This window comes from Xenopus laevis, chromosome 5L (genome assembly GCF_017654675.1).
Source record: "Xenopus laevis strain J_2021 chromosome 5L, Xenopus_laevis_v10.1, whole genome shotgun sequence".
In the NCBI taxonomy this organism is placed as follows: Eukaryota; Metazoa; Chordata; class Amphibia; order Anura; family Pipidae; genus Xenopus; species Xenopus laevis.
Window position 1 is genome coordinate 169,558,500 of NC_054379.1, and position 14,150 is coordinate 169,572,649.

General features: G+C 43.2%; 1 protein-coding gene across 4 annotated transcripts in view; it reads left to right on the plus strand.

Annotated features, from left to right (window-relative positions):
* Window positions 1-14,150, plus strand: part of LOC108716062 (DNA (cytosine-5)-methyltransferase 3A) — a 128,858-nt gene that overhangs the window by 101,645 nt on the left and 13,063 nt on the right. For all 4 annotated transcript variants that reach the window (XM_041563656.1, XM_041563659.1, XM_041563657.1 and 1 more), the window contains 15 exons: window positions 1,471-1,683; window positions 3,417-3,575; window positions 3,678-3,785; window positions 4,075-4,231; window positions 6,090-6,236; window positions 6,856-6,900; window positions 8,071-8,150; window positions 8,557-8,669; window positions 9,018-9,201; window positions 9,514-9,598; window positions 11,194-11,339; window positions 12,118-12,208; window positions 12,849-12,997; window positions 13,381-13,466; window positions 13,884-13,953. In XM_041563656.1, coding sequence (XP_041419590.1) covers window positions 1,471-1,683; window positions 3,417-3,575; window positions 3,678-3,785; window positions 4,075-4,231; window positions 6,090-6,236; window positions 6,856-6,900; window positions 8,071-8,150; window positions 8,557-8,669; window positions 9,018-9,201; window positions 9,514-9,598; window positions 11,194-11,339; window positions 12,118-12,208; window positions 12,849-12,997; window positions 13,381-13,466; window positions 13,884-13,953 — 1,833 coding nt within the window. The remainder of the gene's footprint in view (window positions 1-1,470; window positions 1,684-3,416; window positions 3,576-3,677; window positions 3,786-4,074; window positions 4,232-6,089; window positions 6,237-6,855; window positions 6,901-8,070; window positions 8,151-8,556; window positions 8,670-9,017; window positions 9,202-9,513; window positions 9,599-11,193; window positions 11,340-12,117; window positions 12,209-12,848; window positions 12,998-13,380; window positions 13,467-13,883; window positions 13,954-14,150) is intronic.

Below are 14,150 nucleotides of genomic sequence, written 5' to 3' on the forward strand. Positions count from 1 at the left end.
ACACTGTCTGGTTGTTAAGTTCCCTTTCTCTAGCAACCAGAACGGAGCTTGAATCCAACTGTCAGGAATGTGTTCAAGGGGCAGTTTACCTTTGAGTTAATTTTAATTGTTATTGTTACTTTTTATTACTTCTTATTCAGCACCGTGCAAATTCATATTCCAGTCTCTCGCTCAGTTGACTGCCTGGTTGCTAGGGTAAATAAGACCCTAGCAACAAGGTTTCTGTTGAAATACCAAACTGGAATGCTGCTGACCAAAAAGCTGGAATACCAAAAAAAGAAGACCAATTGTAAATGTCATTGTCTGTATCATACTACAAGTTTATTTAAACGTGACCTTTAGAAACATTGAATACCTGCTGCACCTGCACTATTTACACCCCTGAACTGCTGGGAATCCTCCAGGAACTCCCAGTTCTGTTCTTCAGTAAATCTGCCCCAAAGTGGTGGTGCCTTTAGTTTATAGGAACAAGTTATAGTTGGGGCAGCAGTGCTGGTGTTCTAGTCTAGTGGTCTAGACCTGTAAATATTCTCATGCTCTGATTGGCTACAGGTTGGCCTGGCCTTTGGAATATTCTAATTCGCTGATTGGATGAAGGTCAGTCTGACCCTGTGAATATTCTGATGCTCTGATTGGCTACTGGTTGGTCTTTTCCTAGGAATATTCTAATTCTCTGATTGGATAAAAGTCATTCTGGCCCTGTGGATATTCTATTGCTCTGATTGGTTACAGGTTGGTCTGGTCCTAGGAATAGTCTAATTATCTGATTGGATAAAGGTCAGTCTGGCCCTGTGAATATTCTGATGCTCTGATTGGCTACAGGTTGGTCTGGTCCCAGGAATATTCTAAATATCTGATTAGATAAAGGTCAGTCTGGCCCTGTGGATATTCTGATGCTGTTATTGGCTACATGTTGGTCTGGCCCTAGGAATATTCTAATTCTCTGATTGGATAAAACTTGGTCTGGCCCTCTGAATGGTCCACTACAGTAAAGCCTCTAGTCTTTAGTGCCCCATTATATATGGGGGCCGGGCCCAGCACGGTTCACCATATTATGCCACTCATAGACAGCTCGGTCTATACAACTTTGTGGTTCTGATTTTGTGCAATTTCCCTCAAAATGTTAATGTTGGAACTTCATTTGTTTGTATGTATTTGCTGTCGCCAGTGTAAACCAGCTGATAGAAATGAATGGGGCAGAAAACGACCAACTGCAACCCTGGGCCCCTTATAGAAACCAAGGCAGTGTCCCACTTGGACAGGGTTTATTGCCAGACAATTGTCTCACTTGAACTTCCCAGATCCAATCAGTTTGTGAGGGAGATCCTTGAAGCTGAGACCTTCTCCCTCCCCTCCTGCTGCAAGAAGCCCAGTCCTGCTGTCAGTCAGTTAATAACCAGGGAATGTATCTCTGCTGCTCATGTTGTTGTTGCTCAGTAACAAATATTTCATTGCTTGTGTCTCCCGCAGGCTGAGAAGAAGCAGCAGTTGGCAGCCGTGATCAACGCCATGGAAGAAACTGTGTCACGGGAGCCTCATAAGGAAGAGGAACCTTGCCCGCTGGCCCCCCAGCAACCCACAGACCCCGCCTCCCCCACAGTGGCCACCACCCCCGAACCGGTTGCGCCTGATGCTGTCGACAAAAATACGTCCAAGTCTGCAGACGAAGAGGCAGAGTATGAGGTGAGCATCACCGCAGCAGATAGAGAGTGTTGTCCAACGTTTCTTATTTTCCTGGCCAGCTTAGTAAATATGTTACATAGTTAAATCGGGTTGAAAAAAGACAAAGTCCATCAAGTCCAACCCCTCCAAATGGAAACCCAGCCCCATACACACACCCCTCCCTACTGTCACATAAATGATATATCCCCATATCTATACTAACTATAGAGTTTAGTATCACAATAGCCTTTGTATTATGTCTGTCCAAGAAATCATCCAAGTCCCTCTTATAGTCATTAACTGAATCATCACCCGGCAGTGCATTCCCCAACCTCACTGTCCTCACTGTGATGAACCCCCTACTCTGTTCCTTTAAATGAAACTTCTTTTCCTCTAGTCTGAAGGGGAGGCCTCTGGTACGTGATTCTCTTTATGGGTAAAAAGGTCCCCTGCTATTTGTCTATAATGTCCTCTAATGTACTTGTAAAGTCTAATCATGTCCCCTCACAAGCGCCTTTTTTCCCCCAGAGAAAACAACCCCAACCTTGTCAGTCTCCCCTCATAATTTAACTCTTCCCTCCCTCTAACCAGTTTAGTTGCACTTAGTCTCTGCACTCTCTCCAGCTCATTTATATCCCTCTTAAGGACTGGAGTCCAAAACTGCCCCCATACTCCAGATGAGGCCTCACCAGGGACCTATAAAGAGACACAATTATGTTTCATCCCTTGAGTTAATGCCCTTTTTTATACAAGAACTTTATTTGCTTTAGTAGCCACAGAATGACACTGCCCAGAATTAGACAACTTGTTATCTACAAAGACCCCAAGATCCTTCTCATTTAAGGAAACTCCCAACACACTGCCATTTAGTGTAGAACTTGCATTTAGATTATTTTTGCCAAAGTGCATAACCTGCATTTATCAACATTGAACCTCATTTTCCAGTTTGCTGCCCAGTTTCCCAGTTTAGACAAATCACTGTGCAAAGTGGCAGCATCCTGCATGGAACCTATAGTTCTGCACAATTTAGTCTCATCTGCAAAAATAGAATCAGTAATTTCAATGGCCACCTCCAGGTCATTAATAAACAAGTTGAAAAGCAAGGGACCTAGTACAGAGCCCTGCGGTACTCCACTAACAACACTGGTCCAATTAGAAAATGTTCCATTTACCACCACTCTTTGTAGTCTATCTTTTAGCCAGTTCTCTATCCAGGTACAAATACTATGTTCCAGGCCAACATTCCTTCATTTAACCAGTAACCTTCTGTGTGGCACTGTATCAAATGCTTTAGCAAAGTCTAAGTATATCACATCCACTGCCATCCCAGAATCGAGGTCTCTACTTGCCTTCTCATAAAAAGAAATTAAGTTAGTCTGGCAAGATCTATTACGCATAAAACCATGCTGGCACAAACTCATAGTATTATGATTTGCTATGAAGTCCAGTATCTTATCCTTTAATAACCCATTAAAAAGCTTTCCTACTACTGAAGTCAGACTAACTGGCCTATAATTTTGAGGCTAAGAACGGGAACCTTTTTTGAATAGAGGCACCACATTAGCAATTCTGAATCCTGAAAAATTAAGTAAAGAGGTTTGGCAATCACAGAGCTAAGCTCTCTAAGTACCCTGGGATGAATACCATCTGGCCCAGGACCTGCCAGCTGCTTCCGGGATGGAATCCCACAATTCTCATTTATGATCCACAGTCGGAATGTATCCAATTCATCTTCCTCTGCTCTTCTCTGCTAGGATGGTCGGGGCTTTGGCATTGGAGAACTGGTGTGGGGCAAGCTCCGTGGGTTCTCCTGGTGGCCTGGTCGCATTGTATCTTGGTGGATGACGGGAAGGAGCCGCGCAGCAGAGGGGACACGTTGGGTCATGTGGTTTGGGGACAGCAAGTTCTCTGTGGTAAGTGCTGACATTTTTCTTAATAAACTGTTGTTAAAGGAGAATGGGCCCCATGGTCTGTTTCCCAACATATCTTAAATCTTCTTGTTCCCCCTCCGTCAGGTTTGCGTGGAGAAACTGTTGCCTCTCAGTTCATTCGCCGGCACCTTCCACCAGGCCACCTACAGCAAGCAGCCCATGTACCGCAAAGCCATCTATGAGGTTCTCCAGGTAGGAAAGCTCTGCTGGGAAGTTCTCTTGGTAAAGTCTATCAACAAGTTGGCCAGGCTCCATTTCTGGACATGACTGAGGTTGGCCAGGGAAGTGCCTTGCAGAGAAACAGTTGTCCACCAATTGTTCCTTCCCCCCAAGATTCTTGAATGTTACCAAAAACAGAGCCTGAAATGTTGATGCCATGGGATCCAAGACTCGTTTCTAGATTTGGTTGCTCCTCATCGTTTAGCAAGATGAATAGAATGAGACCCTGTTGCTTCAGGTAATGGGGTGACATATATTTCAGGTGGCCAGCACCCGAGCCAGAAAGGTTTTCCCAACATGCCCAGAAAACGACGAGTCGGACAATTCCAAAGCAGTAGAAATCCAGAACAAGCAGATGATCGAGTGGGCGCTGGGTGGCTTCCAACCCTCTGGCCCCAAAGGACTGGAACCTCCAGAAGGTGAGAATGAGACCGGGCCCCTTTTATTCTACTTTTATTTCTGTAACAGACGTAAGAACACGGGCCCCTGGGTGTGTGTGTTATTTATCCCTTAATGGCTCCAAATTGGAAGGTGGGTCGCGTTTGGCCAGGTCTGAGCCAGCTTGGGTGGGATTTGGGGAGAACATTCCCTTGGAAGCTCAGCCAATGTGACCCCAGCTAATGGAGAATGGGCCCCATAGTCTGTTTCCCAAAATATCTTAAATGTTCTTGTTCCCCCTCCGTCAGGTTTGTGTGGAGAAACTGTTGCCTCTCTGTTCATTCACCGTTCATTCACCGTTCATTCCCAGCTAAGGAGACACCCCAAGTTCCTGGTCCCCATCAGCTTGCCTCCCACGGGACAGAAGGGCTTCAGGAAAGGGAATTCTGGGGGGACAGGGCTATAATATTGTTGGGGATAGAAAATGTTTCCACAAACCCCTTTTGAGACTGAATTTCTTCTTACCACACCCACCTGTGGGCCAGACCAATTGCATTACAGAGTGCAGCGCTGTTTCTTTTAGTCACCCCCAGATAAAAAAAAGAGGAAATAAATCTGTATAGAGGAATGTGGGGTGTGTTTATACTCCAGAGCCCAGAAATTAAAGGGGTGCGTTTGTAGGCCTCTGCCTTGTGTAATTGGTCTGAGTAGTTTGGGGGGTCAGCACAGACTATTTCTACTATATTATATATACACATTATTGCTCTCGTAGTCTCACCCACAACCAGACTACATTACCCAGAATTCCCTTTACTGAAGACCAGGCAGCGGCTGAGGTTTAGGGTAACACTTTGCATAGTAACTATATTAACCATGTTGTACCTATATAGCTATTAAAGGGGGTGTTTAGTTATAGAATGGCCAATTCTAAGCAACTTTTTAATTGGTCTTCATTATTTATTTTTTATAGTTTTTGAATTATTTGCCGCTTTCTTCTGACTCTTTCCAGCTTTCAATTGGGGGTCACTAGTGATGTGTGGGTGGAGACAAACTCGACCGACACCTGCCTGACCCACACCTGCTCGCACCGACTTCCCCCTCCATTTATAGACCCGCCCTGACCCGCCCCGCCGATGACATCACAAAAGGGGCAGGGCAGGCGCAACCCTATAAAACAGGAAGTTGGAAGCCGGCAGTCTAAGGTCGCCCGCGACCCGCAAGTTGAGCAGGGAGTTTGGTCCAAACCTGCAGGTCCCGTGGGTATCAGGCCAGCCACACATCACTAGGGGTCACTGACCCTAAGAAATGCTCTGTAAGGCTACAAATGTATTGTTATTTCTACTTTTTATTACTCATCTTTCTATTCAGGCCTCTCCTATTCATATTCTTTTCTCTTATTCAAATCAATGCATGGTTGCTAGGGGAATTTGGACCCTAGCAACCAGATGGTTGAAATGGCAAACAGGAGAGCTGCTGAATAAAAAGCTAAATAAGTCAAAAACCACAAATAATAAAAAATGAAAACCAATTGCAAATTGTCTCAGAATATCACTCAGTACATCATACTAACAGACAGTTAACTCAAAGAACAACTCCTTTAAGGTGCTGATGTACTAACATAGATGCTAAACTGCACTGCTGCGTTTTAAGTCAGAAAACAAAAGCAATGTTTGATTGGTTGCTATAGGTGTAAATTTATCACCCACTTTCTTACATAAGCTGGACTCCATATACCCTGCCATGGGCCCATATGACCATGTCCTTTGCATGGATAAGAAAAACAAAAGTAACGCTCCATTTGTTACGAATTCCCTGTGAATCTTCCTCGCTGTGGGTTTTTCACTGGTTCTGTGGTGCTGCCATACTGTTTGTTATGTTACCCCCTCTCTGTTTCTGCAGAGGAGCGCAACCCATACAAAGAAGTTTACACAGAAATGTGGGTGGAACCCGAAGCAGCTGCCTACACCCCTCCCCCTCCAGCTAAAAAACCTCGAAAAAGCACAGAAAAACCCAAGGTCAAGGAAATCATTGATGAGGGCACACGAGGTACGAGCCTTATGCACAACTGCATGTCACCATAAGCTCCCGCTTGTTGCCATACTGCTTGCTTTCCCATGCCCGTCATTGCTGCTGTGGCCACTAGAGGGTGCTGCTCCATTACCTTGATTTCCCTGGCAGAACCCTCAGTGAGAGGGAAGTAACCCGTTGGGAATTGTGAGTACTGGAAAGAACTCAGATTCTATTGCCCATAAGTAAGATAGGAATTTGCTTTCATTCCTTTCTCTTCTGATGCTCATGTGATTCCCTATGGTCTGTGAGTTTATCTTAGAGAGTTAACTGGGTTTGCATTCTCCCCCAACTCTCTATCCCCCATATAATATCATTATATTGAGTTTTCCCCCACTTCTCTATCCCCTATATAATAATATCAATGTTTTGAGTTCTCCCCCACCTATCTATCCCCCATATAATAATATCATTATTTTGAGTTCTCCCCCACCTCTCTATCCCCCATATAATAATATCATTATATTGAGTTTTCCCCCACTTCTCTATCCCCTCTATAATAATATCAATGTTTTGAGTTCTCCTCCACCTCTCTATCCCCCATATAATAATATCATTATATTTGGAATACTAATTATCTCTTCCTCCTCCCTGGCAGAGAGACTGGTCTATGAAGTAAGGCAGAAGTGCAGGAACATTGAAGGTGAGTATGTCATGGGAATCAGGAGTCTGTGTGTGATATATGTACATATTCTAGATACAGACTACAGAGACATCCCCTGCACCCCTACTTTAGACAGAACCCACCCCCACATGTGAACATATTACCATATAGACAAGCATTGGCAAAGTTATTAACAACGAGCATATAGTATAGCATCTTCCAGCTACAGTATAGTACCTGAGACGCTAATCGAAGCAATCACTATCCATAGTTACTAATCACTATATAGTACTAGTAGACAGTACGCTGAGTATTATCCATAGTCCGTAGCCTGTGTATAGGAAAGGAGACAGTACTCTAAGTATTATCCATAGTCCATGGCCAGTGTATAGTAAAGGAGACAGTACTCTGAGTATTATCCATAATCTGTAGCATGTGTATAATAAAGAAGACAGTACTCTGAGTATTATCCATAGTCCGTAGCCAGTGTATAGTAAAGGAGACAGTACTCTGAGTATTATCCATAATCTGTAGCATGTGTATAATAAAGAAGACAGTACTCTGAGTATTATCCATAGTCTGTAGCCTGTGTATAGTAAAGGAGACAGTACTCTGAGTATTATCCATAGTCTGTAGCCTGTGTATAGTAAAGGAGACAGTACTCTAAGTATTATCCATAGTCCGTAGCCAGTGTATAGTAAAGGAGACAGTACTCTGGGTATTATCCATAGTCCGTAGCCAGTGTATAGTAAAGGAGACAGTACTCTAAGTATTATCCATAGTCTGTAGCCAGTGTATAGTAAAGGAGACAGTACTCTAAGTATTATCCATAAACTGTAGCCTGTGTATAGTAAAGGAGACAGTACTCTGAGTAATATCCATAGTCTATAGCCAGTGTATAGTAAAGGAGACAGTACTCTGAGTATTATCCATAGTCCGTAGCCTGTGTATAGTAAAGGAGACAGTACTCTAAGTATTATCCATAAACTGTAGCCTGTGTATAGTAAAGGAGACAGTACTCTGAGTAATATCCATAGTCTATAGCCAGTGTATAGTAAAGGAGACAGTACTCTGAGTATTATCCATAGTCTATAGCCAGTACACAGCAGACATCACACAGTACAGGAGAGGGCACTCAGCATCTCTAAATCCTCAGCCTCCAGCAGGTTATTTGGGTTCTGACTTTTCACCCTTCTCTCTCCCCTCCAGATATCTGTATTTCCTGTGGCAGTTTGAATGTTACCCTGGAACACCCCCTGTTTAATGGGGGCATGTGCCAAAACTGCAAGGTAAGGCAGACACAAAACCTCTTATGCAAATTCGGATTCGGTTCAGTGTTCGGCCGAATCTTTCGTGAAGGATTCGGGGGTTCGGCTGAATCCAAAATAGTGGATTCGGTGCATCCCTAGTTTATTCTGTGTAAGGTATTGGCCAGTGTATGTCACCATGTGGGTAATAAATCAGCCCGTATATTCCGTCCACTCCCAGTGGCCCTATGTCATTAGGCCACGCCCTCTTGCTATGATTGACATTCAGTTATGCAAACATGCCATGCCCTTACCATCAATACAGAGCATTTTAGGCTTCTCATAGATGTGTGCGTGTGTATATATATATATATAACGGATTATTGGAAAGTGAGAAGAGGCTGTTGGTCGGGGCTGCCATATGTATTGTCATTTCATCTGTGTGCAGAACTGCTTTCTGGAGTGCGCGTACCAATACGATGATGACGGCTATCAATCCTACTGCACCATATGCTGCGGCGGGAGGGAGGTGCTAATGTGTGGCAATAATAACTGCTGCAGGTAAGGACCACTCTTTATTATTCCATCAATTTAATGCAATTGTTAAACCACTATTTGCAGCATTGCATTCCTGACATAACAATAAGATTACATGATCTGCTATATGAGTTTTGCAAAAAGATGTGACATTTGCTCCATGCAAGGTGTGCGTTCTGCTCTGTAGAGTCTCAGGGGTGGCACTTTTTCTGTTGCACGGGGAGTTTCCTGTGGTCAGCTGTGACTGCCAGGTCACTTCCTCTATCTGTCAGAACCAGAGCCCATTCTACACGGGAACCTCTCCCTGACACACTGGAGAGCAGAAAGGGGTGTTGGCTCCAAATGATACATCTTTAAAATCTTCCCCCTTAGGTGCTTTTGTGTAGAGTGTGTGGACTTGCTCGTGGGACCAGGTGCAGCCCAGGCAGCTATTAAAGAAGACCCTTGGAACTGCTACATGTGCGGACACAAGGGTATCTACGGGCTGCTCAAGAGGCGCGATGACTGGCCCTCCCGGCTTCAGCTTTTCTTTGCCAATAACCACGACCAAGAATTTGTAAGTAGCCCCTACATTCTCTTATTGGCCTGTAATATGTGGGCCAGCCTTGTTTTCTTTGGTATATACAAACTGAGGGTTTAAATTAAAGGAAATGTAAACCATCACTACATATGAATGTAAAATTTAAAATGTATATTAATTTTCATTTTTAAGATATTGGCAGTTTTACACTGCTGATATATATTGAAAGTTAAACAACAGTGCCATCTGCTGGTAAGTTTTATCAACCAGTCCAGGCAGCATAACTGACCAGCAGATGGGGCTGTTTGTCTGTTGTGGGATTTCCTGACAGTGTCCCTTCTTCCTCAGGACCCACCAAAGCTTTATCCGCCTATAGCAGCTGAAAAGCGGAAGCCTATCCGAGTACTGTCTCTATTTGACGGCATTGCAACAGGTGAGACTCACAGTAGATATTAACCAGTTAAATCAAATAGTAGTCAAAATTTACATTAAGAAAGTCTGCCCCCACAATATTGTTTGGCCCTTTAAGAGAAGATTGAAAGTTACTAGAGGAGTTGGAGGGCAATATATGGCATCACAAGAAACCAATAACGATATCCCAGGATCCATAAGCCCCACAGGAGCACATTCCAATCCCTGTGTGATACACACGCTACTGTCTTCTCAGTAGATATATGTTGTTAGTAGTGGTATTTATGGGGTGACTGTGACTTTAAAAAATGGCAATTTGTTAAATGCACAATGTTTATCACAAAAACTGACATTTGATACTTTTTTCCTTGAAAGACATTTGAAACTAATTTGAATCCCGTATGATATTGATTTACCAAATACACATCATATCCAGGGGTCAATTTACCTTACATCTTGGTGATCAATGAAAATGCCATTCACATATTGTGGCACCTACATGGTACGCAGCTCAGCTGATCATATGCATGTGGGGTATCAGATAATTCAGAAGATCCATGGCATTCATATTTATGGAGTTTGGCCTTTTAATTGTAGAGCATGTGAGAGATAAGATCCTGCAAAGTGCTAATATACAGTTGATTTTTTGAGAGAGAGAGACCTGAATGGAGCAGGGGCCGAATGTCAGCCAAGGAAATCACTAGAACTATTTATATTTTTGGGTCTCTTCATTCCAAATAGTTGGATAATAATATGAATATGTGTTATATCATATTATTCACAGGCCCGGATTTGCGGCAAGGCCGCATAGGCCTGGGTCTAGGGCGGCAAAAAATAGGGGCGGCATGCTGCCCAGCCGCATTATGGGGACGTTCGCGTCCCCATTGAACTACACCAGCTGCGCCGGCGTTTCTTCCCCGGAGCGCTGGGAAGGCGGGCGCTAGGACCGCGCGGCCGCCTGGTCGGACCGCGCGGCCTAGGGGCTGCCGGGGAAGAAATCCGGCTCTGATTATTCAGGAGATTCTTTTTTTTTTTTTTTATGTTTTTAACCAAGGCAATGTGGGTGGTAAGATGCTGTAAATGCAACTGTCAGTTTCTGGAATTTCTTTTGTTTGCTTTTTTGCAGTTGATTTGTGGTCATTTTTATAAAAGATACATTTACCCATTTGAAAATATTCAGAATATTTATTATCAAAAACAATATGTTTTTGTGGGGTTAACTGACTATTAGGGGCTTTAATGCATTCTTTAATGACACAAACTGCAACCATTGTTCAAATGCTTTGCTGGAGTCTCAAGGGATAGTTGGGAGAGGGACTCCTACATATTGTTCCTCTGTAACAAATGATTTGGGAGCACTTCCATAAGGTAAGGTAGCATTTTTTTGAATTTTTAAAAATACACGTGCTATAACTAGCTCTCGTCACACCCAAACTCTCCCTTGTCTGGCTCAGTCTTCCATCCAATATTACCTCAGATCCCTGTCCATTTGTGTTTGTGCGGTGCAAGTGCTAAAGGTTTGATGCTAGATCAGTGCCTGAGACTGAGCTACATAATTTTAAACAATTGGGATGCTTTACCCTCAGGTTATAAGTCATCGTGCTTTTGTTTGGACAGGTCTATTGGTGCTAAAGGATCTTGGGATCCACATAGAACGTTACATTGCCTCAGAGGTGTGTGAAGACTCCATTACTGTCGGTATGGTGCGACATCAGGGAAAGATCGTGTACGTGGGAGATGTGCGCAATATTACCCATAAGCATGTGAGTACCAGTGCTAAAAGGGTGATACTTTTAGAATCAATAGAAAATCATGTTCAACAAAGAGGGATTACGTAGCTGAACTCCTACACAACATGATACTTCAACCAACAACCAACTGTCATGTGAACCATCTTGAACATACAATGCGTTGAGCACTCAAAAGGCACAGCATGGTCTCAACACAAATCTTTGATATCCCCAATAATTCACAAGATGATCATCTTTTTCCCCATCATCTTCCCAAAAGCTCAATACTCTCTTAATTAGGCCACTTTGTTACCTGTTGTTAACTTTTGATCGTTATCATCCTCAGGGAACCAAAATGCAATAATTCTTTGGATTCTAGACAAATGATTCACACTTTCTGTAGCCAAAATTTGGTCAAGTTTTAAACTATTACTGTCAGCAAATTCTGTTACTCTGCAGAACTCTCAGAAGCACTTTGCTTGACTTCACCTCAAACAATCAAAGGTTTATCATCCAGAACCTTCAGTTTGATGCAGACCTTCGCATCTCCAATTGACCTTTGCAGCCATTGACCATCTCCAATTGACCTGTGCAGCCATTGCAGAACTTTCTTTGGCCAAATATTCCCACCCTCTCTTTTTTCTTTCCTTCCTACTATGTATGGAGCCAAGATTTATCCCAAATTCTAAATCAGTGATGACACTTGCCCATAAGTTTGAGATTGAGTTAGGTAAACACACTGTAGCGTTTTGGGAATAGTAACTGTTAACACTTTCTTTTATATTGATTGCTCTGACTTCTTTTCCCACAGATTCAGGAATGGGGCCCTTTTGACCTTGTTATTGGGGGTAGTCCTTGTAATGATCTTTCCATTGTGAACCCCGCAAGGAAAGGTCTGTTCGGTAAGTGATTTATACTGTTGAATGTGGAAATTGATGGTCCACTAACAGTAGAATTTATGTATGTGTGTGTTAGTCTGTGGGAAAGATTTAGTTGGTAGTGTAGAATGTTTCATGTGTTTGGATAAAAAATCCAAGAGATCAATAAACACCACCATGGGTAAAAAACCTCAATTACTGCAAAAAGTTTCCTGATTGATGTGTTTTATTGGTGGCAATCTTCACTGTTCCAGGTGTAAGGGTCCTTCAGGTGATTTGTCACCCATGGGTGGCACAGATTGCTGTGTGCAACAAATCACCCTTTGTGCCAGATAAAAAATGAGCTTGTACTGTACTGCCTAACGGATACAAACTTTTCCCTAATGATTGATCACGTTGTGTCTACTCTCTTATTCATCTTCAGCCCAATGAAGGACAAATTGGGGGTGCACTTCATTGGTTAGAATGTCAGTGGTAAGGATAACATTGTAGGAGTAATACCTATGGTATAAACTCGGCTAAACACAGGTCAAATAAGTGGGAAGTTCCTGCTTTGCCATCAAGAAATACTTCAGTAGTTGGTGTCAGGGCATATATGTCATACGATGGGCGTGTGTTAGGCCAAAATCCCAACTGACTTTGAACTATTCTTTCCCCCTGACAGAAGGCACCGGGAGACTCTTTTTTGAGTTCTATCGTTTGCTTCACGAGGCCAGACCTAAGGCAGGAGAGGACCGGCCGTTCTTCTGGCTCTTTGAGAATGTTGTGGCCATGGGCGTTAGTGACAAAAGGGACATCTCACGCTTCCTAGAGGTGAGGATCTGGGAAGACTAGAGGGTTTGATTAGTTCCTTTTGACCTTCAAATGTAGGTTTCTGGCTAAATTGTCCTCAGCTGTTTGAGATATCCAAGAGTAATGCTCAGAGAAGCCAAGGTTATGCTCAGAGTAACATGGGTAATGCTCAGAATAATCAGGGTAATGATCAGGCTAAGCAACCTAGGGTTAGAGTATTTCTCAGAGTAAGGGGTTTGCAGGGTACAACTCAGAGTAAGGTCTGGTCCCAGGAACCATTGCTTAGAGTATTAGAGGTAATTCTCATAGTAGGCAAGCCAAAGCTCAGGGACATCAGGGTAACACAACTCTCAATTCACCTATGTCTGACTCTACAATGACAATGGATTATTTTACGTTTCCAGTCCAACCCAGTGATGATCGATGCAAGAGAGGTGTCGGCAGCCCACAGAGCTCGTTACTTCTGGGGTAACCTTCCCGGTATGAACAGGTTGGTGAGAGCATGATGAGGGGGACAAGAGTCCAGTTTAACTGAGTTTGTGAGCATGCAACTTCTACTGGGATTAATACCCAAGGCTTTACTAATTGTAGTTTACAACCATAACCCCATTTGTAATAAATAAGGCAACGTTTGCCAGGTGCAGTATCCCATAGCAACCAATTTGATGTTTGCTTTTAAATAGGCGGCTCTTTAATCCTTCCTCCTGAATACTGACACTACATAGTAAAGGAATTGTCAAAAATTTAATTTTTTGGCTTTTATACATGATAGACTTTGGCTTTGTAGATATGTTGGTGATGCAGAGCTGGCTGTGTTTGTGGTTGGTGCTGGTATGACTGGCCAGGCAGCTGTATTGTGAGTACCCCATCCTCTGTCTTAACTTGCCCTTTATTTCTTTCCTCGCAGGCCTCTGGTTTCTACAATAAATGATAGGCTGGAATTACAAGACTGTTTGGAACATGGCAGGTTAGCAAAGGTGAGTTCCCCCTATGGGCAATACCCCTGTTGACTTTTATATAGTTTTTATACGATATAGTTTTGCTAAGTCATTTTTATAAATAGCTTATTTTACAACTGCATTTTGTTTGACCGTTGGGAAACGGTGCTATGGTAAAAGGACAGAATCTCAGGTATCAGGTAGTAGAGGATGGTGAGTCAGTGCCTGAGACCTCT